At 37.8% G+C, this 23046-nt stretch overlaps 1 protein-coding gene across 1 annotated transcript; it reads right to left on the minus strand.

Moving 5' to 3' along the window:
- Positions 1–20874: 20874 nt before the first annotated feature.
- Positions 20875–22616, minus strand: LOC141583066 (testis-specific chromodomain protein Y 1-like). The gene has a single exon (XM_074392466.1). The coding sequence runs from the start codon at positions 22495–22497 to the stop codon at positions 20875–20877; it is 1623 nt and encodes a 540-aa protein (XP_074248567.1). The 5' UTR covers positions 22498–22616.
- Positions 22617–23046: the final 430 nt, after the last annotated feature.

Consider the following 23046-nt stretch of genomic DNA (forward strand, 5'->3'; position numbering starts at 1 on the left):
TGGGAAATAACTGTCAGCTCTGCCTTAAGAAGCATTTGTTTTAAAATTCTAAGAATTTATATCACAACTAGAGACCCAAGTATCTTTCACAAAATATTGGTTTATAAATGTTTTTCTTAATTAAGACGTGTTATCTTATTAAAACGGTCATTATTTTAAGCCATTTTTAATTGCCTGGTTATACAATTTTTATACCAACCATCTAAAACCTAATTACAAATTGACAACAGATCTCTACAGTACTATTTTTTATAGACTTGAAGATGTAAGTGATTTAAACTCTGATGGATATTTTATTTTTTCTCGTCTAAATATTAGCTTCCTGAAACAATGGAGTTTGGTTTTATAAAAAAAAAAAAAATTCCTGAGTTTAAGACATTTTCTAAACAAACATTGCTGCTATATTATGGTGTGCCAGGCAGTAAGTGACTATAGGTAATGGTTACTAGTGATGGTAAATTCTGTTTCACTTTATGAAATAATCTATGTAACTGTTGAGTGCCTCAGTGCTTTCTAAATGGACCGCTTATTATTGGATTAACTATTTTTATTCACATTAAGAATTCACTTGTGTGTCGGGCGCGGTGGCTCAAGCCTATAATCCCAGCACTTTGGGAGGCCAAGGCGGGTGGATCACGAGGTCAAGAGATCGAGACCATCCTGGTCAACGTGGTGAAACCCCGTCTCTACTAAAAATACAAAAAAATTAGCTGGGCATGGTGGCGCGTGCCTGTAATCCCAGCTACTCAGGAGGCTGAGGTAGGAGAATTGCCTGAACCCAGGAGGCGGAGGTCGTGGTGAGCCGACATCGCGCCATTGCACTCCAGCCTGGGTAACAAGAGCGAAACTCCGTCTAAAAAAAAAGAAAAAAAAAAATTCACTTGTGATTTGGCTGTTTCCTGGTTTTTATAAGATACATGTGCAGAAATCTATTCAAATAAAAGGAAAGAAGCACAACACTATCAGCATGCTATTAAATTTGTCAATCAAGTATCACACATCAGTTGATTTTTAAAGTAATTTCCAAAAATACCTATTGAGATTTTTTGAAAAAAAAAAAACGGAAAAAGCTGTCTTCTGTGTAGAATGAGTATTCCAAGACAGCTTAGTGCATGGCTTTCTTGTTGCATGGCAGATTTAACTATTATTTCTGATGGCAGTGATGATGCTGTCAGAGGCTAGTGTTCTGGAAGAGAAGATGTCTAAACCCTAATTTCGCTTTTCTAATTCTGGTGGCTACTAACCGAAATTTCTGTATATTCTGCATAAGTAGCCTAATTTTTTAAGGTAAGGGGCAATTAAATTTTGCGATGTATAACTTTTTGTAACCTAATGGTGAATCAGTATTTTGAATCATTGTGAAAGGTTTTCTGTAATTCTATACAAGTGTTGCAATAAATATTTCTAGAAATTAGTCAGCACTTGTGTATGTTTATTTTAAAGATATACTTAGGTGTAAATAGTTGTGGATGTCCTAAGAGTAATAAAATAAAATTATAGCTAATTCCCTTAACTTTTTACCACATATACCTTCTATACTTCTATATTTATATGTCCTCCGTATGGTGTGACTTTTTTTTTTTTTTTTTTTTTGAGATGGACATTCCCTCTTGTTACCCAGGCTGGAGTGCAATGGCATGATATCTCGGCTCACCGCAACCTCCCCCTCCTGGGTTCAGGCAATTCTCCTGCCTCAGCCTCCTGAGTAGCTGGGATTACAGGCACGTGCCACCATGCCCAGCTAATTTTTTGTATTTTTTAGTAGAGACAGGGTTTCACCATGTTGACCAGGATGGTCTCGATCTCTTGACCTCGTGGTCCACCTGCCTCGGCCTCCCAAAGTGCTGAGATTACAGGCTTGAGCCACCGTGCCCAGCCTTATGGTGTGACTTTTGAATAATGTGCAGAATCAAGATTTCACATTGGTATGGAAATCAAATCTGCAACTACTATTTGTTTCATTTCTGACAAAAATCTCTGCTGGCAAAAATCTTTTCAGCCACTAGCACTTCTGTAGTTGTCTGCATAATATGATAATTTTTCTGACTGAGTTTGTAACAAATAAAAGCCATCGAACTATGAGATAAACAAGGCTTAAACTTGGGCAAGATAGAAACAAGGGCCCTTTTGTAGCTGGTTATTTTTCAAATCTGAGGTACAAAAGTCTATTGAAATATGTACTCAGGCATACCGAAATAAAACCTAGTTCTAACAGTTACCTCTAGAGTAGCAGAGCTAAATATGTTACTTAGGATTTCATTGTATCATCTGTTTAAACTATTTGTCTGCCAACATAATTATACATTTAGATTCTCTGCACCTGACCTTTCCCAGTGAGGCCTAGCCTTTGTCATTACTGACACATGGCCATTCCTCAGTGAGGTGCTGACTCTGGATCATCACCCTTCATTCATGCATGGCAGGAGAACAGTCAGCAGCTTGATTAGTGTGTTAGTCACAATACTTAGTATTTTCTGATTAAGAAGTATTTCTTTGCAATTATGTAAGTCACATAAGTCAACAGAGGAATCTGCACATAATGGATAGATAAGATGACAAGCAGCCTCTAAATTTTTCATAGTGATTCTGTCACATAACTTAGGGCCCTCTATAGTTAAATAAGAAGCTACTTTAGTGTAATCAAATAAATTTTATGACTGGAGAAGAGTTTAACTTGACTTTTTTTGTTTGTTTGTTTATTGTTGTTGTTGTTGTTAGTAAATTACAGTACCACATAGAATGACAAAAAACAGGCCGGGTGCGGTGGCTCAAGCTGTAATCCTAGTACTTTGGGAGGCCAAGGCGGGTGGATCACGAGGTCGAGAGACCGAGACCATAGTGGTCAACATGGTGAAACCCCGTCTCTACTAAAAATACAAAACATCAGCTGTGCATGATGGCTCTTGCCTGTAATCCCAGCTACTCAGGAGGCTGAGGTAGGAGAATTGCCTGAACCCAGGAGGCGGAGGTTGCGGTGAGCCGAGATGACGCCATTGCACTACAGCCTTGGTAACAAGAGCTAAACTCCGTCTCAAAAAAAAAAAAAAAAAAACCAAAACAGCCACCAGCTCCACTACCACCAGAACCACAACAACAATAACAACAACAATGAAAATACAGTGGATATCTTTTTCAGTTCTGTCTTGTAAAATATGATTTTTTTAGAGATAAACATAAAATCATTATAGAGGAAAAAACCTGTACTTAAAAACCAATGAAATATTTTAATCCTATTCATGAAGTATGAGGAACTAAAGCCTCACAATAAAGATGCAATCTCAGTAAGTTTCTGCTGCTGTAACAAAATACCTTAGACTTCATAGCTTATAAAAGCCAGAAATGTATTTCTTAGAGTTTTACAGGCTGGAGGTCAAGATCAAGGCATTGACAGATTCTGTATCTTAAACAAAAAGCTACAATTATTACTCTTAAGGTTTAGTCTATAATTCTGATTTTTTCTGCTTTTCACCTTTTTTTTTCAATGAAGAAAGTCTGGTATCTGCTTACATAATGGCAACTATTGCTGTGTTCTTCAGAGAAGACTAATACCGTGACCTCAAATGATGGAAGGGCAAAAGGCACTAATTGGTATTGTTGAGCCTTTATATAAGGTTGCTAATCCTACACTTTGTCACATCTAACATTCCCCAATTTTTATTTTTATTTTATTTTATTTTATTTTATTTATTTTTATTGCATTTTACGTTTTGGGGTACATGTAAAGAACATGCAAGATTGTTGCATAAGTACACACATGGCAGTGTGATTTGCTGCCTTCCTCCCCTTCACCTATATCTGGAATTTCTCCCCATGCTACCTCTCCTCACCATCCCCCACCCCTTCTCACCCTATTCCCCCCAACAGACCCCAGTTTGCAGTGCTCGCCTCCCCATGTCCATGTGTTCTTATTATTCAATACCCGCCTTATGAGTGAGAACATGTGGTGTTTGATTTTCTGCTCTTCTGTCAGTTTGCTGAGAATGATGTTTCCATGTTCATCCATGTCCCTACAAAGGACACAAACTCATTGTTTTTGATGGCAGCATAATATTCTATGTTGTATATGTACCAGGTTTTCTCTGTCCAGTCTATCATTGATGGGCATTTGGGTTGTTTCCCAGTCTTTGATATTGTAAACAGTGCTGCAATGAACATTCGTGTGCATGTGTTCTTACAGTAGAACGATTTATAATCCTTTGGATATATACCTAGTAATGGGATTGTTGGGTCAAGTGGAATTTCTATTTCTAGGTCCTTAAGGAATCGCCACACTGTCTTCCACAATGGTAGAACTAAATTACACTCCCACCAACAGTGTAAAAGTGTTCCTATTCCTCCACACCCTCTCCAGCATCTGTTGTCTCTAGATTTTTAATGATCGCCATTCTAACTGGTGTGAGGTGGTATCTCAATGTGGTTTTGATTTGCATTTTTCTAATGACCAGTGCTGATGAGCATTTTTTCATATGTTTGTTGGCCTCCTGTATGTCTTCTTTTGTAAAGTATCTGTTCATATCCTTTGCCCACTTTTGAATGGGCTTGTTTGTTTTTTTCTTGTAGATCTGTTTTAGCTCTTTGCAAATTCTGCATATCAGCTCCTTGTCAGATGGGTAGGCTGCAAAATTTTTTTCCCATTATTGGTTGCTGATTGACTCTAATGACTGTTTCTTTTGCCGTGCAGAAGCTGTGGAGTTTGATTAGGTCCCATTTGTCTATTTTGGCTTTTGCTGCCAATGCTTTTGGTGTTTTGGTCATGAAGTCCTTGCCTATGCCTATGTCCTGAATGATTTTGCCTAGATTTTCATCTAGGGTTTTTATGGTGTTAAATCTTATGTTTAAGTCTTTAATCCATCTGGAGTTAAATTTAGTGTACAGTGTCAGGAAGGGGTCCAGTCTCTGCCTTCTGCACATGGCTAGCCAGTTTTCCTAACACTATTTATTAAACAGGGAATCATTCCCCATTGCTTGTTTTTGTCAGGTTTGTCAAAGATTGGATGGTTGTAGATATGTTGTGTTGCCTCCAAGGCCTCTGTTCTATTCTATTGGTCTATATCTCTGTTTTGATACCAGTACCATGCTGTTTTGATTACTGTAGCTTTGTAGTATAGTTTGAAGTCCAGTAGTGTGATGACTCCTGCTTTGTTCTTTTTGCTTAGAATTGTCTTGGCTATGCGGGCTCTCTTTTGGTTCCATATGAAGTTAAGGTGTTTTTTTTCCAGTTCTGTGAAGGTTATTGGTAGCTTGATGGGAATAGCAATGAATCTGTAAATTACTGTGGGCAGTATGGCCATTTTCACAATATTAATTCTTCCTAACCATGTACATGGAATGTTTCTCAAACTGTTTGTGTCCTCTCTTATTTTGTTGAGCAGTGGCTTGTAGTACTCCTTGAAGAAACCTTTTATATTCCTTGTTAGTTGTGTTCCTAGGTTTTCTCTTCTCTTTTTGGCAATTGTGAATGACAGTTCGTTCTTGATTTGGCTCTCTTTAAGTCTGTTATTGGTGTACAGAAATGCTTGTGATTTTTGCACACTGATTTTGTATACTGAGACTTTTCTGAAGTTGCTTATGAGTTTCAGGAGATTTTGGGCTGAGATGATGGAGTCTTCTAGATATACAATTACGTCATCTGCAAATAGACACGATTCGATTTGCTTCTTTCCTATTTGAATACCCTTTATTTCTGTTTCTTGCCTGATGGCTCTGGCTAGAACGTCTTTGAATGTATTGAATACTAGTATGGAGTGTATTGAATACTAGTACTATATTGAATATTAGTATTCAATTCTAGTACTGTATTGAATACTCCTAGTACTATATTGAATAGGAGTGGTGAGAGAGGGCATCCTTGTCTAGTGCCAGATTTAAAAGAGAATGCTTCCAGTTTTTGCCCATTCAGTATGATACTGGCTGTTGATTTGTCATAAATAGCTTTTATTGTTTTGAGTTACATTCCGTCAATAGCTAGTTTATTGATGGTTTTTATCATAAAGGGCTGTTGAATCTTGTCAAAGGCCTTCTCTGCATCAATTGAGATAATCATGTTGTTTTTGTCTTTGCTTCTGTTTATGTGGTGAATTACGTTTACGGACTTGCGTATGTTGAACCAGCCTTGCATCCCCAGGTTGAATCCTACTTTATCATGGTGGATGATCTTTTTGATATGCTGTTGCAATCCATTTGCCAGTATTTTATTGAAGGTTTTTGCATCTATCTTCATCATGGATTTTGGCCTGAAATTTTCTTTTCTTGTTGAGACTCTGCTGGGTTTTGGTATTAGGATGATGTTTGTCTCATAAAATGATTTGGGAAGGATTCCCATTTTTTGGATTGTCTGGAGTATTTCAGAAGTAATGGTATCAGCTCCTCTTTGTACGTCTGGTAGAATTCGGCTGTGAAACCATGTGAACCTGGGCTTTTTGTTGGGAGGTATGTTCTTTATTGCTGCCTCAACTTCAGACTTCGTTATTGGTCTATTCAGGGTTTTGGCTTCTTCTGGGTTTAGGCTTGGGAGGATGCAGGTGTCCAGGAATTTATCCATTTCTTCCAGGTTTACTAGTTTATGTGCATTGAATTGTTTGTAATAATATCTGATGATGGCTTAGATTTCTGTGGAATCTGTGGTGATATCCCCTTTATCGTTTTTTATTGCATCAATTTGGTTATTCTCTCTTTTCTTCTTATTAATCTGGCTAGTGGTCTGTCTATTTTGTTGATCTTTTCGAAAAACCAGCTCCTGGATTTATTGAATTTTTGAACGTTTTTTGTGTCTCTATTTCCTTCAGTTCTGCTGTGATCTTAGTTATTTCCTGTCTTCTGCTAGATTTTGAGTTTTTTTGATCTTGCTCCTCCTCCTCTAGAGACTGCTTTAAATGTGTCCCAGAGATTCTGGTATATTGTCTCTTCATTCTCGTTAGTTTTGTAAAACATCATTATTTCTGCCTTCATTTCATTGTTTATCCAGTCAACATTCAAGAGTAAGTTGTTCAGTTTCCATGAAGCTGTGCAGTTCTGAGTTAGTTTCTGCATTCTGAGTTCTAACTCAATTGCACTGTGGTCTGAGAGACTGTTTGCTATGATTTCCGTTCTTTTGCATTTGCTGAGGAGTGATTTATTGCCAATTATGTGGTCAGTTTTAGAGTAGGTGTGATGTAGTGCTGAGAAGAATGTATATTCTGTGGATTTGGGGTGGAGGGTTCTGTAAATGTCTATTCGGTTTGCTTGTTCCAGGTCCTGGATATCCTTGTTGATTTTCTGTCTGATTGATCTGTCTAATATTGACAGTGGGGTGTTAAAGTTTCCCCTTATTATTGTGTGGGAGTCTAAGTCTCTTTGTAAGTCATTAAGTACGTGCCTTATGTATCTGGGTGCTCCTGTATTGGGCACGTATATGTTTAGGATTGTTAGCTCTTCTTGTTGCAGTGATCCTTTTACCATTATGTAATGTCCTTCTTTGTCTCTTTTGATCTTTGTTGCTTTAAAGTCTATTTTATCAGAGATGAGAATTGCAACTCCAGCTTTTTTTTGCTCTCCATTTCTTTTGTAGATCTTCCTCCATCCCTTTATTTTGAGCCTTTGTGTATCCTTGCATGTAAGATGGGTTTCCTGGATACAGCACTCTGATGAGTTTTGGCTTTTTTTGCCATTTGCCAGTCTGTGTCTTTTGATTGGGGGCCTTTATTCTATTGACATTTAGGGATAGTATTGTTATGTGTGAATTTGATACTGTCATTTTGATGCTACCTGGCTGTTTTGTTGGTTAGTTGATGCAGATTCTTGATTGTGTTGATGCTCTTTTACCATTTGGTATGTTTTTAGAGTGGCTGGTACTGGTTGTTCCTTTATATGTGTAGAACCTTTTTCAGGAGTTCTTGTAGAGCAGGTTTGGTGGTGATGAAATCTGAATACTTGCTTGTTCACAAACGATTTTATTTTTCCTTCACTTATGAAGCTTAGTTTGGCTGGATAGGAGATTCTGGATTGAAAGGTCTTTTCTTTAAGGATGTTGAATATTAGCCCCCAATCTCTTCGGGCTTGTAGGGTTTCTGCTGAGAGATCTGCTGTGCGTCTAATGACCTTCCCTTTGTGGGTAACCCGACCTTTCTCTCTGGTTGTCCTTGGCATTTTCTCTTTCATGTCAATCCTGATGAATCTGACGATTATGTGCCTTGGGGTTGCTCTTCTTAAGGAATATCTTTGTGGTGTTCTCTGTATTTCCTGGATTTGAATATTGGTCTGCCTTGCTGGGTTGGGGAAGTTTTCCTGGATAATGTCCTGAAGAGTATTTTCCAGCTTGGATTCATTCTCTTCATCACATTCAGGTATACCTATCAAACATAGATTAGGTCTTTTCACATAGTCCCACATTCTTTGAAGATTTTGTTCATTCGTTTTTGTGCTTTTTTCTCTGTTCTTGCCTTCTCTTTTTATTTCATTGAGTTGATCTTCGACCTCTGATATCCTTTCTTCTCCTTCATCAATTCCGCTGTTGAAGCTTGTGCATGCTCCACGAAGTTCTCGTGTTGTGTTTTTCCACTCCATCTATTCTCTTATATTCCTCTCTATGCTGTCCATTCTCGTTAGCATTCCATCCAATCTTTTTTCAACATTCCTAGTTTCTTTGCGTTGGGTTAGAACATGTTCTTTTAGCTCACTTTTGTTTCTTACTACCCACCTTCTGAAGTCTGATTCTGTCATTTCATCACCCTCCTTCTCAATACGGTCTGGTTCCCTTTCTGGTGAGGAGTTGTGATCCCTTTTAGGAAGAGAGGTGTTCTGGTTTCGGGAGTTTTCATCCTTTTTGCGCTGGTTTATTCTCATTTTATCCACTTGTTGTCTTTGAAGTTACTGTCTTACAGATTGGTTCTCTGTGTGAGGTTCTAGTTCATGGATGCTGAAGTAACTTTTTTTTTTTTTTTTTTTTCTAGCTTTACTTCTAACTGCTGTAGGACTGTAGGACTGCTGAGGACTGTAGGACTGCTGTAGGACTACTGAGGTCCTCTCTGGGCCCTGCTTGCCTGGGGAATCACATGCAGCAGCTGCAGAACAGTAAGCATTGCTACCAGTTTCCTCTTCTGCTATCTTTGTCCCAGAAAGATGCTCACCAACTGGCAGTCCATTTTCTCCTTTATGAGCTGAGTCTTTGGATCTATGGGGGTTAGGGTGCTTCTTGAGGAGACAGTCTATCTTTTATTGGGGCTTAAGTCCTGAGCTGTGAGCTCCATTGTTCTTTCAGAGCTGCTGGGCAGGTACATTTAGGTCTGCTGCAGCTGAACTCATAAACCACTTTTTGTTCTCAGGTGCTCTGTCCTGGGGGGTTAGGGCTTTATAAGTTTCTCTTGTGCTGCTGCCCTTGCTTTTTCTTTCAGGGCTCCCCTGCCCAGCTGTCATCCCACCTGGCCACTGTCTGTCTGCAGAGGTTTTGCTGGGCTGCTGTGGGCTCTGCCCAGCTGCCCTGTGCTCTTCCCTGCAGTCCTGTTTATATGGGCACAGTTAAAACTGCCTCGGAAATGGTGGCACTGCCTCTGTTATGGCAGACTCTCTCTGTTGTGGCAGGTAGCCTCGGCAACAGCAGGTTGCCTCTGCGACGGCGGCCTGCATTTGTAGTGGTGGAGAATCTCAGTAATGGTGGACGCCCCTCCCTCATCGAGCCAGACCGTCCCAGGTTCAGCTGTGCTTGCTGTGATGGGCAAAACCCAGAGGGTTTCCAATTACTGTTTTTGTTTTCATTGTTGTTGGGGATGGGGGTCGGGACAAACCGAGCCTGATCACCTGGTTCCCTGACTCAGAGTCTTTTCTTTTATTTTTTAAGTTGAACGACCCAGCCTTCCAGTTGCTTGTTGGAAAGTCGCCAGCATCTCCCATGCTGCGACTCACTGAGTTGGCTCAAACAGCGGCACTGACTCCTGGCAGATTTTTTCCTAGGAATCTCCTGGCCTGTCTCACTATTTCAGATGAATGGGCAACTGTGCCATCTCAGGGCACCAATCGCCAACTAAGAGGGTGCCCAGACCAGTGGCTTTTGTTTGGAGAGCCACCGCAACAGGGTATGGTCACAGCAGCTGCACAGGCCGAATCAGCCCCATGGGGGCCAAAACAGCCGCACCGGCCAGAACAGCGGTGCTGGCGACCCCTCTGCCTGGGTATCTCCTGGTCTGTGGACAATAAAAATTCATCTGGAAATGCAGTGTCCATTCACCCTCTGCACTTTCACTGGAGCTGAAGTCCTGAGCTGTTCTTAGGTGGCCATCTTCCCAGCATTCCCCCAGAAATATATATACATATATATATATATATATATATATATATATATATATATATATATATATATTTAGGAATGCCTACTATACATATGTTTATATATATATGTTATATATATACATATGTATTATAAATATAATATAATATTACATATATATTAGAGTGTTTATAACAGAATTTTTGTTTAAAAGGATAAAACAAACAAGCAAACTAACAAAAAACTAAAACTGAGTCTCATGTAGCCAGATATAACAGACATAAATATAGCTACAGCTATCCAGGCTATGTCAGCAACTGCTGTTCTTACTTCCTTGTCTGCTTATAATACCTAATCTCTAACAACCCAAATTGTTTCTTATTGCCTAAAAACTGTCTATTTTCAAAGTGTAATGCAAATTAAATCATGCATTAACTTGCTTTTCTTCAAAGGATACTTAAATCAACCCTGGGTAGAATCCTAGCTGTTGTAGCCTACATAACACCCTCTCAAATAGAAAGTAGCCAGAAACATTCATTGACTCATCTCCATAAAAGCAGTCACTTTTTCCATTTCAGAGTGAGAAAAAAGACAAGCTATCTAGCTTTCCTTAGGTATACAGCAAGTAAAGTGTCCTCTGAAGGACCCCAAGCCCAGGAGTAGTGCTTTTTTTAAATATAATACAATAAGCAGACTCAGAAAAATCAAGCTGTGGGCAACATTAAAAGATCTAGTACAGAGGGCTGTCACTGAAGACCTGCCTGCAGTGACACAGATAGCAGAACCTGCAGTCCACTCTAATAAAAACTTTCAAAAACCTCCAGTTCACTCAGATGTGAAAACAATGCCTGGCATAGAAATGCTGTTTTTTCTATACTCAGTGGCTTCCAGAAAAAAATCATTTTTTTTTATTTTGTGAGCATAAACTGAGTGGGCTCCGGGTAGGTACTGATTGACACTTTTCTTTTCTATTTTGATTATTTAACCAGCCCATATAAATAATCATTCAAGTACCTGATTGGCTCAGGGCCAGCATCCCAGGCCAAACTTTTGCTTCAGCTCCTAATAGTTTACAGGCCAAGCTAAGTAGCCTTTATAAATTATTACTTCATTCTCAGATTACACTCAGGCAAGTTTTCTGAGCTAAGCTGTCTAACATGTCCTGGGCCTGACTAAGCTAAGTCACACTTTCTCCAAGACAGCTTGTAAACTAAGTATATTTCTTTCTTTTTTATTGTCATAAAAACTTTAAAGCTCAGCAAACAATTTATTTACCTTTTATCTCTGCTGGCAGAGTGCTTCTTGTGTCCCTTATTTAAACTTTTGCTTTAATCTCTTTCTTGTGTCTACAACCCTGAATCTTCTTAAAAGTAAAACAGAAGACTCTAGGTTTTATCTCAAATTAAAACAAATGACTGTAACATCTTGATGCATTGGTAAAATTATAATGTTATCCAAACTTATGACACATTTTTGGAGCTTCCTTCTGATGTCAGCAGCTGCCTATGTAATAAACATTTATTGTAAGATTAACTCTCTCTCAACTGAGTAAGTAGATAGAAAAATGTATTTCACTGAAGCCACTCTCACTTATTCAATAAAGACTAATTTGTTTTATTTGGTTTTAATCTATTATGAGTGGCTTAGAGTAATTAAGAAGTTTTGCCCTTTTCCCTAATAAGCCTTCAGCATGCAAATTAGAAATTATTTGTTTGCTTCTTGCTCATCTATAAATCTCTAAGGTTTCAACTGAGTTTTCAAAAAACTCTGCCTCCCTTCCTCTTAAACATAAGCATTCTTCTATATGCTAAAACTTTTTTTTTTGTTTTTCAGTCTCTCATGTTCTAGTTTTTGGGCTGGCTATAGGAGACATGTGGTTTATTCATGAATAATTCTGCAGTCTCTAATACTGTCTACTTTAGAGCAACAGTTAGGATTCAGTTTAGGAATAATGTAGAATTTTTCAAGTAAAATTAAACATATGGAATAGATTTTGAAAAGCCTCTGTATATCAGTATCAATCACAATCATCAGAAGACTTGCCTATGTTGCCCATTATTTTTCTAAGTTCCTGTGATAAGAAGAAAACTTGAACTCTAGTAGCACCACCTGTATCGGCAATGTCCTCCAGGGGCAACAATTAAGTTGAGGGTGTCTTTGGTCACAAAGGAAGACAAGATGTTGAAATGGCTCTTGGAGATCTTGGATAAGGGTAGCAGTAGGTAGGTCATTCAGAAGTTGCATTTGGGGTTTACACAGGAGTTTGTCTCTGACTTTAATGAATTATCTATTTTAGATTTACCTATTATGACTGCCAAGAAGAAAAAGTCAGTTTTACAAATGCTGGCAATAATCTTTGTTGTCTCTGAAATCAAAGTAAGTTTGTATATAGAAAATTTCAAACTATTTTCTTTGTGACCTGAAGAAAAGATCTAGTTGTTGAATCATATTAAAATGAATGCTTTTCCCAGAAAGCCAGGACTGTCTGTCCTGGATCTGGTAAGGTTTTCAAACCCCCAGGCAAACAAAAAAATAAAAATAAAAAGAGAAAGCAACACATAATTTTTTTTCCTATTTTTGAAGTAAGCCCAAGTGAAAAGAAAGAAAGTATGTTGCTTGTTTTTTTCATTCTCTTGTCTTTTCTCAGTCTGACAACTAACATATGTGTCTTCCATGGGTGAAAGCGTAATCTTCACTCATGTTTCCAGAGAAGGTAGCCATCAGGAGAAGTGATGTTTGCCTGCACAAAGCCCTAGATCTCCACTGGGGATTCTTTGCTCCTCTTGTATGCCTACTCAACCCAGAATATGTTCAAGGTGTTGACTGGTTTTCATAAAACAGCATTGAGCTAGAAGATGTCTCTCAAAGGCAACTTTATTCCACTTATTGAAAGTGGAGATTTTTGTTTATATATAGAGCATGAAGTCTTATTACTATTAGAGAGACATACGGTAAGAGAAGTTAAAAAACTCAGGGTTTGGTGCAAAGTACTGATAATGCTTCCTACAGATAAAAGTTATATCTCACTATGTGGCATTGGGAAAATCTGACTCCAAGGTTTTCATAGTCAAAAGTTAGAATTGAAGCTCTATAGACTGTGCCCACACTATTTGTCACTGTAGAAAAAAAAAAAAATTATCAGATAAAGAAACTTTAGATTTATATCACCGTTCTGAATTTTTTACAGAAACATAACCATATGAAAGGAAAAGATTTCTTCTTAATGTATACCTTCCACGCAGTGCCATAAATGTTTATCATTGGGGGACAAGTAAAGCTTTACCAAATATAAATTTTTTAAACTACAATGTTAAATTTTGTGTTTTTAGATAACTTCAAAATTGCAGCTATTATAAAACAGCCCTAATTATAAGATTCCAGCTGACTTTTCTCAGTAAGATATTTTCAGGTTGCAATATTACATACAGAGAAGAAATAGGAGATATAGTATCTGCCCAAAAAAAGTAACAGAAAAGTCTAGATTTTTGTTTATGGCAACACCCTGATGGACTTTCAGAAACTAGAGTTAGTTCAGAGTCTTAAGCAGAAACTTTCATCTTTCCTAAGTTTCTTTGGTTTTGATGTGATGACTAGCTTCTCTGCAAGGGGTGGGGCTGTGGAGGAGAACAAGATTGGAACAGAGGCAACAAAATGTTGCCTGCAGGCAAAGGAAAATTGCCAAAGTATTTCCTGGTATGTCTTTCTTCTGAGTCTGGTGAGAATGGCAGCCACTTTATTGGGTTTTAAAAATTAAAGAAAAGGAAAGATAAAACTTTGATACGACAAGTCTCAGAAATGAATGTAAATAATTTGGAATGCACTTCTACTCAGCATTTAAAAAAAAAAAAAAAAAAAAACAAAACTATTTTCTAGTCCCTGCACCAAAACATGTGTTGCCACCTTCCAATGCACCGCAGTGTATCACTCTCTCACTGTGTGGTGTCACACAGATTTCTATTAAATTTAAAGACCAAGAACATTAAAAGTTATGAATGCCAAAGGTGAGATTGTAACTAACTTTTTATGCATTAACTGCAAGTGTGGAAGAATGAGTTGCCCACTGTGAGGAAGAATTTGATGTTTCTGTGGACTGGAAACAGAGGAAACATATTAACTAATTTTGAAGACAGGACCACTCAACTTTTCCCAGAACCAAATAGGAACTGAAATGATGATTCATAAATGACTCAGTTTCACCTAGGATCATGGCCTTAAACCAATCAATAGCTCAGAGAAAGTATAACTAAGAACCTTGGTCTGAGACCAGACGTTAATGTGATCATTTATAAAAGCTCAGCTCAAAGATTAAAGCACGTTCAGTAACATAAAATATTCCGTGTAACATATGTACATTTCCAAAAAACAGGAGATGCTATTTCCTGAAAGCCCACCGGTTATACAAAGGACATTGCATTTTAAAGGGAAAACCTGTTTTGTTTTGTTTTGTTTTGTTTTGTTTTGTTTTGTTTTGTTTTGTTTTGTTTTGTTTTTGATAGCTGTGACCATGTCTTAGACATACAAAAAATGTTGGGGACTGTTTCTTTGTCTGAGTGTACCACAGGTTACTTTAGACTATTTCCATTTGTGCCTACAACTTGATTTTTCAGGCTTTCTCTGCTTAGAGGAATTTTACCAAGGATTTACCATAACCATGTAGTTTGGTCTTTCAATACTATTAAACAGATATTTTCTGATGTTAGAAGGACAAATTGGTTGTGGTGCCCTATTTGCAAGATTTCTTTTTTCTGTGAAACATCCCCAACTTGTGTAAATATTGTAAAATTGTATAAGTCTTCAAAGCACTCATAACAGAAAAGCCCAAAGGGGAAAAAAAAAAAAAAAAAAAAAACAAAAAAAAAAAAAAAAAAAAAAAACCTCCAAAGTCCAAAAAAGTTTCCCCTGGAAACTCTGAAAAAGCATTTTTTCTTGTTGTTGTTGCCTCAGCTTTCCTCATTTTCTTTATCTCGACAATTTTCTAGTCACATCACTATCAGCTTTTTCAGTTTTAATACCCAACCCCAGAAGTCCACTGCCACTTGCTATAGGAAATATCCAATGAATGAGGTGCCAGTGAAGTGCAGGTTTCTTTTTCATTACAGTAGCCTAAACAAATAAACACCCAGTCAAATTTTCACATACCCTCAATAAATATATGGAACGTTTCTTATAGCTAGGCCATTTGCCCTATTGTCCATGTTGGAGTGCAATGTGCCATCTTGGTTCTTTGCCACCTTCCCTTCCCTAGTTCACACAGTTCTTCTGTCTCATCTCATAAGTAGCTGGGATTAGAAGTACACATCACCACATCCAGCTAATTTTTAAATTTTTAGTAAACACAAGGTTTCACTATGTTGGCCAGACTTGTCTTGGACTCCTGACCTTATGTTTTACCTGCCCCAGCCTCACAAAGTATTTGGTCTTACATGGGAAGATGCTGTGTCACTCCTAAGGCAAATTCTACCTGCTTCTGGAAAAAACCCCACAGGCAACAGAGATTCAGGGACAAACTGCAAGTCTTCTACAGACATTTATAAAAGTCTTACAGCACTCAATAAAATGAGCAAAGAACAGACAAGATTCTGAATTCCAGTCGCAAGAAAGAGACTTTTAAAAATCTTATTTTGAGTATTAGTAATTCCATAGATTAGAAACAAGAAAAGAAACTTTTTGATGTGCATATTAAAAGGTTGATGAAGAACCAGAAGCACAAACCTCTTAATGACACTAAACTACTCCTATTGAATAAGACACCAGAGAAACAATTCTTGGCCTTTATGAAAAGGCAAATAGAGACATTCATAAAACACATAGTTGTATATCCTTATTCAATTAATACATGGATAATCTTAAAAGACTATTTATTACTCAGGCAGCTCCTGATACCAGAAGATAACTACAAAAGCAGAATCTAGAATTGTACAGTACCTTGGAAAACCTCCTGGGGATAGCCTTCTTTGTCTTTAATGATAGGACCCAGGAAGAGCCTAGGTAAAAAGAGAGAAACAAAAGAAAGGCAAAGACACTAGTGACCCAATTATGTAATATGTTTGAGAGGTATGTGTGAATTTCTACCAGTGAGATAAATCAAAGCACATTAGGAAGAATGGCTAAGACAAAAAAAAGGAAGCCATGTTGACTTTTCTAAACCTATGTTGGTGACCACTACGTGGTGGACAGCCCCCAGGAGTGTGCATCACAACATGGGCCAGTTTCCCAGATGATACCACAAGACCAATAGATTCCAGAGTTCAATTCCTAGATTTCAATTATTGCTGTCTCATTAATGCACCACAGTGTAGCAATCTCTCATTGTGAGATATCACACAGAGTTCTTTGTCTCATGGCCAGAAAAATTAGAGAGGATGAATGCAAATACGATTAAACAAAAGTTTTATAAGTAAAAAGCTCTATACTTTTTAGATGGGATGTGAGTAGTTTGCCTACTATGAGGTTGGGCTTCAGAGTTTCTAAAGTCAGGGGAGAAAAGAAATATTGTTAGTGGTCTTGGAGCAAGTATTACTCAACTTGACCCTGAACCTTGAACTGGTATTCACCAGGAACTGAAGTGATAATTCATTCATGTGACTTAACTTAGCCTTAGGCTTTGGTCCTGGACCAAGCACGAACTGAAGTGAAAGCTTGGTCTGGGACCAATCACAGGCTGAAGAGATGGATCATGTTCAGGATAATTAAGGAGATTGGTTGCAAAATTCAAGTAAGAAAATAAGTTTAATAACCAAAAATAAAGAGAAAGCTCTTCAGAGAAAATACGGAGCTCGTGGGAGATTTAACTATAAGGCTGGGGCTGCTGTGTCTACAAACTGGAAAAAAGAATATTCTGAGTTGTGTGTTAGCTCTCTTGAAGAAAGCACTATTCAAGATGTGGCCTACTTCAGGGGCCGAAGTAAAAGCTTTGTCTGGGACATTGAGCCAGGATCTGTGTACCTGTGGATAGGCTTTAGCCAAAATGACAAAGGCATTTTAACTTTGTTCTTGTTTTATTACTGCAGCTGTGGACATGTCTTTAGTCTGTCCTCCTCTACTACTTCTTTATCAATGTCTGCAGCCTAATTTTTCAGATTGTTCCTCTGCTTAAAATAATTGTACCAAAAATCCATCCAACTTCTTGTTTTTCCCCCTCACTTTCATGAAGGTAATTTTCCTCCTTCACCTTCATGGAGATAATTTTATGTATTTTGTACATGTAACAAAGTTTGCGTTAGAAAATTTTCTGTGGAGTCTTGTACTTGTATCACATCATCAATCAAGTTTTACATTAGAGTAAGTACAATTTTTCTATTAGCAATGTTTGATCTGTACCTTTTTCTTTTAAAATAAATTATTTTTAAAAAGAAAATAAATTGTTTGAATTCTTAGACTAATTGTTATAATTCAACCATTGAACACTCTGGTTCTAGGGTTTTCTTTTTAGTGCTGTGAGTTTGCTAAATATATTTACTGTTTGTCTCTGTTTTCTGGTATAGAATTCCTAAAATCTTTGGAATCTCTAAAGTATTTTCTTTTGATATGCTAAAGGTGCTGGACAGCTTTAGGTAGAGGTTTTTCAATGAGAAGACAAAGGTATAAAGTAGAGTGTAGGGATTCTCAGCTTCACTCTGCATTATTCTGGAATATAAAATGTGTTGCAGGTAATGGTAGCTGCAGTCCATTTTAAGAGGCTGCTGTAAAGATCCCAGGTGACTGAGAAAGGTGCAGCCAGGACTGTGCATTCTGTGACGCTGATGGGAACTAAGAATAGGTAGAAGTCACACCCACATTCAAGTTAAATTAGAAGAAACCTCATCTACTAAGAAGCCGTTGCAGCTGCCTAGCCACAGGTGCAGACTCAGGCATCCCTTTGCTTTCCAGATCCTGGGAAGCTGTCCTTCCCTAAAAAGCTCTGAAGTATCTGCTTCCATTAGCCTGAATCCCATCAGCCCTCATGGCACCTTTGTGAAAATAAAACAAGTTTTTGGCTGAGCCCAGCTATCATGACCTGGCCATGTGTGCTTACTCTTAAGGTGGTACTGACACAATGGCCTTCTGCCACCAAGAAAAAGAGAAGGAAAAGAAAAGAAAAGAAAAATAATGCCTTCGCATTGTGAACTATAGCAGAGGTCACTGGAAACCATGGTGAAAACTTTTGTCTCTTTCTTGGCCCAATCATGACCACTCATGTAGCAATCAGCATATTCTTTCTGCCCTTTGAAGCCCATATGCGCTCCAGTCTGAGGCTAATTTTGGAATTATATATGCCTGCAAAGTGAAGCTACCAACTGTGAGTCTCCTCTCCACTAAGAGTTACACACTTATTGGGGTTACATGTCTATAATTGGATAGCTGTTCTCTCCAGTAAGGTCTGCAGAATCATCTTAGCAAACTTCCTGCAGAAAGAAGCTACCCACTCTGCATGTCCTCTTTACTCAGAACTGCAGAGATGTCAGCACAACCTGTCTGCAGATTAGAACTCTTCATTCAGGGTTTCCATTTCACCAAGTATGGCACAGAGACAACTATGTCTTGCTTGTGTAAAGGTTCTTCCAACTTTGGGAGTCCTGAAACTGTACTGTCACTCAATAAGACACCTATTTATTTATTTTTTTATTATTCTACAGTTTTTCACATAACTCATTTTTCTTTTTCTGTAAATGGGATAAGAAGCAGGAGTCACTGAATAACAGCAGTGAAAGTTTAGTAACACAAAAGGCTGGAACACATAATACCCCATTTGCCAGATTGCTGCTTACCAAAAAAAAAAAAAAAAAAAAAGAAAAGAAAAGAAAAAGAAAAAGACAGAAGAGGTTTGGTTTGTAAAAGAGACCAGACTTAAATCTTTCTCAAGCCAGGGATGTAATACCATTTTTGTGGCTGTGCAGTTTCTGGTTGCTACTGCATTGTTCAGTGCCTGCAAAGGAAACAGCTTGTGAAATACCTCATTAAGCCAAAGACTTATAGCAAGTTGTCACCTGTGCTGGCACCTTGACTTGATCACCTCATCAGAGTAATTGTGACTAGCTATGTGCAGTGGCTGGACACAATTGTCACTCACTCATGCACCTCTCTTTATTTTGTGGCAGGCTTATTCATAGCAGAAATGGAATTTGAGTACTTAGTTTCAGCTTAGTGCAGGCTAGAAGATGGGTGGACAAAATTAGTCCAGCAGGCTCAACAGAAACTTAGGCAAAGGTGATATTATCTACAGATATTTTTGGGTGGTGAATCAACACTGTAGATACACTGTGACAAAAGTCATGTTATCCATGGCCAGTGAATTATTTACTCATGCCTATGTAATGGAGCCTCCATAAAAACCCATTAGGACAGGATTTAGAGAGCTTCTGGATAGCTTAGCATGTAGCATGTTCTAGAAAATTATGTGCAGATAAAAGCAGAAACCAATAATTTTAAATTTCAGATATAGTGTAGATGTCTTTTCTTTGTTTGGAAAGAAGTGTCTGCCTTTAAAATTGTGTCCATTCCAGGTGTGGCAGCTCATGTCTGTAATCCCAGCACTTTGGTGAACCAACGCAAGCAAATCACAAGGTCAGTAGTTCAAGACAAGCCTGGCCAACATAATGAAACCCTCTCTCTACTAAAAAAAAAAAAAAAAAAAAAAAAAAAAAAAAAAAAAAAAAAATAGCTAGAGTAGTGGCAGACCCTGTATCCTAGTTACTCAGGAGGCTGAAGGAGAAGAATTGCTAAATCTGGGAGGCAGAAGTTGCAGTGAGCTAAGATTACCACTGCAATCCAGTCCAGATGACACTCTGTGTCAAAAAAAAAAAAAAAAAAAAAAAAAAAAATATATATATATATATATATATATATATATATATATGTTGTCCAGAATTTTAATCTACTTTGTGAAACATACTCTAAATTAAGTTAAAACTACACATCATAAAACTTGGATATTTCTACCTAATGAATTCATGATTCACTAATAGTATGCAGCAAATTTTACTTTAGAGAAGTAAAGGTTTATTTATGTTAAGTGGGTAACAACGAAACATGTATAAAAATTAATTATTTCAGCATAAATTGTAACCATATGTTCAGTTTGGAAGAATAATCACGAGTGAAATTTATATTGGAAATCATTATTCTGAAATACAAGTTCTTTTAATTTAGAATTGTGTGTCTCTGAGGTGTTTGCGCCACTATAAAGTCAGAGGCACCAACTCAGGTTATCTGGGGTAGGGAAGCAGAGACTGACACTTACCTCAATTGACTCTGCATTCTAGAATGTAAAAATAAGGAAAACAAACATTATCAAGATTTTTTCTGTTACTTGAATCTAATAGAGCACCATTCTCATGTGATTTATAGTAGTCATCGATAAAAAATAGAGCTTGAAAGAAAAATTTAGTGCTCACTAGTCTGCTTTTAAATTTGGGCTTCTGTATACATAAAATAAGGATATTTGAGCAAATCATTTGTTTTATTATTTATTTTAAATTTACAGTGTTTAGCAATTTCTTAATAATATTAAATAAAAAGTTTAGATGTTTTCAATTCTCTCTACGAGCCTTAGCTATCATTGAAATTATTTGGGGCTATGAAAATGAATTAAGACATCTTCAGCTAATTATATATTCTGCTAAGTTCAGTTCTTGTGTCCTAAGCAGACAGACTGGTAATTACAATTCATCAATTTTTGTTTGAACATACTTTAACATGGATTCTATCCCATCTGCTGAGCTCCAGATTTTTTTCAGCATTTCACACTCTCTCTCATTGGCCTGTTCCAACTCCTTCTTAATATTACAGCAAACAAGGGTCTTACACTTCTCCAGTATAACAGGATTACAGGAAGCAAGCCTCTTAATTTGAATCATAACCTCTTGGGTGAAAGTTGCAGTCAAGAACACCTGAGAGACCAGGCCTTTGGCACATGCCTCCCGTGCTGTCAGCTTTCGCCCACCAATCAACATTTCATTGGCAGATGCTTCACCCATGATCCTTGGAAATGTAACAGTAGCACAGCCATCTGGACTCTGTCCAAAGGTCATATACGGGGTTTGAAACCAAGCCTTTTCATTAGCCCAAACCAAGTCACAAAGAGGTAGTATGGATGCACCTAGTCCAATGGCTGGCCCATTGACTGATACAACAATAAGTTTTTTAAAATGAATAAAATGGTTCACAAAGTTCTTAATTGTGTCCACAATTTCAGTGCTCATTCTGTTTCTGTCATTCCGTAAATGCTTCGCAATGTACCCAAAATCAAGACCACAGCAGAAGACACTGCCAGCTGCGCTGAACAACACAAGCTTGCTGTCATCCACAGCAGCCGTTTCCAGAGCATTTATGATTTCTTTAATGACTTCTGTATTGAGGGCATTTTTCTCTGTTGATATAGTAGATAGCAATATCTGGGTGAATCCATGGTCTTTCTTGACAACAATGTCTTTGTATCTGTTGGCACTTTCTTTTAGCCTGATGGTGAAATACATCCTCTTGATAAAAGGCTGGTCTTTTCTATCATCAATAATCTCTCTTTTTCCACCTCTCACTCTTGAAACAGACGTATGCATGTTTGTTGTTCCATTGGCTGCTGAAGGGTCCATTAATACCACTATACTTTCTTTCTTATCTGACTCTGTGGCCATGGAAGCAGTAACTGAGTCAGACATCTGAGACATGAGTGGTTGTGTCTGGGTCCTGTTTTCTATTCTAGCCTCTTGTGTGTCAGAATCTGATGAAATTCTGATCGGTTTCTCTGCTGCCACCTTGAATGCCACCTTGTCCTCCTGAACTGGTGCAACAGGATCTAGTTTCTCAGGTTTCAGAAAAGACCTAACTGTGTCCTGGTCATTAACTGGACTATTAGGTACAAGTGTCTTGATAGTTGAATTTTTCTGTTTCGAATTTTTGGAGTGAGGGAGAAGTGAAGCTGTGTTTTCTCTAATGTTCTGTCTGGCAGCAAACAAGTTGTTGTTTTTGGATTTGTGGTGTTTGCCAGTCAATGGCATTTTAGGAGAGTTCTTAGAAAAGCTATATGTGGAAGTTCTGGAAGCTCGTTTCCTTACATTGTTTGAAGAAATTCCACCTGTTCTGGTCCATGTCCATTTTGACTGTTTTTCAGTCTGTCGTCTGATAAAGTCACAAATACATTCTCTACAGTTTGTGAGGTTCTGCTCTGGTTCCCAAGTGTCATCCTGTTTGTCATAACCTTTCCACCGAACCAAATACTCTGTCTTCCCTTTTTGGTTTTGTCTTTTGTCAACAATAGCTTCCACCTCAAACTCCTGGGAAGCCATGAAGAAATAGACAGAATTGGGCAGTTGCTGTGCCTACCTTTTTTCAGTTGGGTCTCATCATAGCCACATCTTTCTGCCTTCAGTGCTTCACCAGGTGCTAGGTATGGATGAGTCTCTTCCACTTCGTGGCCAAAGTTGTGTGAAGAAGCAGTCAGAGAGCCTTACCCTCTTACATCTACTCTGTGGTGGGACAGATTGGACTTGGTCTTATGATGCCAAGATAGCTTGCTAGGTAGCTTCAGGTAAGATCAGCTAAATCCACAGCTCCTACTCTTACAGAGTGCTCAAAGCTTTCTACCTGCCTGTTACTCTCTTTTGTCGTTGCCATGACAATTGTATTGAACATTCTGAAGTTATAACATTTTTAAAGTTATACTAGCTTACCTGTGACAACATGAAAACACATACTTCTCTATATGTTGGTCCCCTTTATTTTACTTATTCAGTTATCAAAATTATACTGTAATTATTGTATGTCAAAAATACATGTAAATTTTAGTGATAACTTTATATTAACTATATTAGTGTTTCAAATTATATGTAGAACAA

This window comes from Saimiri boliviensis, chromosome Y, assembly GCF_048565385.1.
Source record: "Saimiri boliviensis isolate mSaiBol1 chromosome Y, mSaiBol1.pri, whole genome shotgun sequence".
NCBI lineage: Eukaryota > Metazoa > Chordata > Mammalia > Primates > Cebidae > Saimiri > Saimiri boliviensis.

What these genes read in the sequence shown, in the direction of transcription:
- LOC141583066 (XM_074392466.1), bottom strand. Translation starts at nt 22,497, where the DNA reads ATGGCTTCCCAGGAGTTTGAGGTGGAAGCTATTGTTGACAAAAGACAA.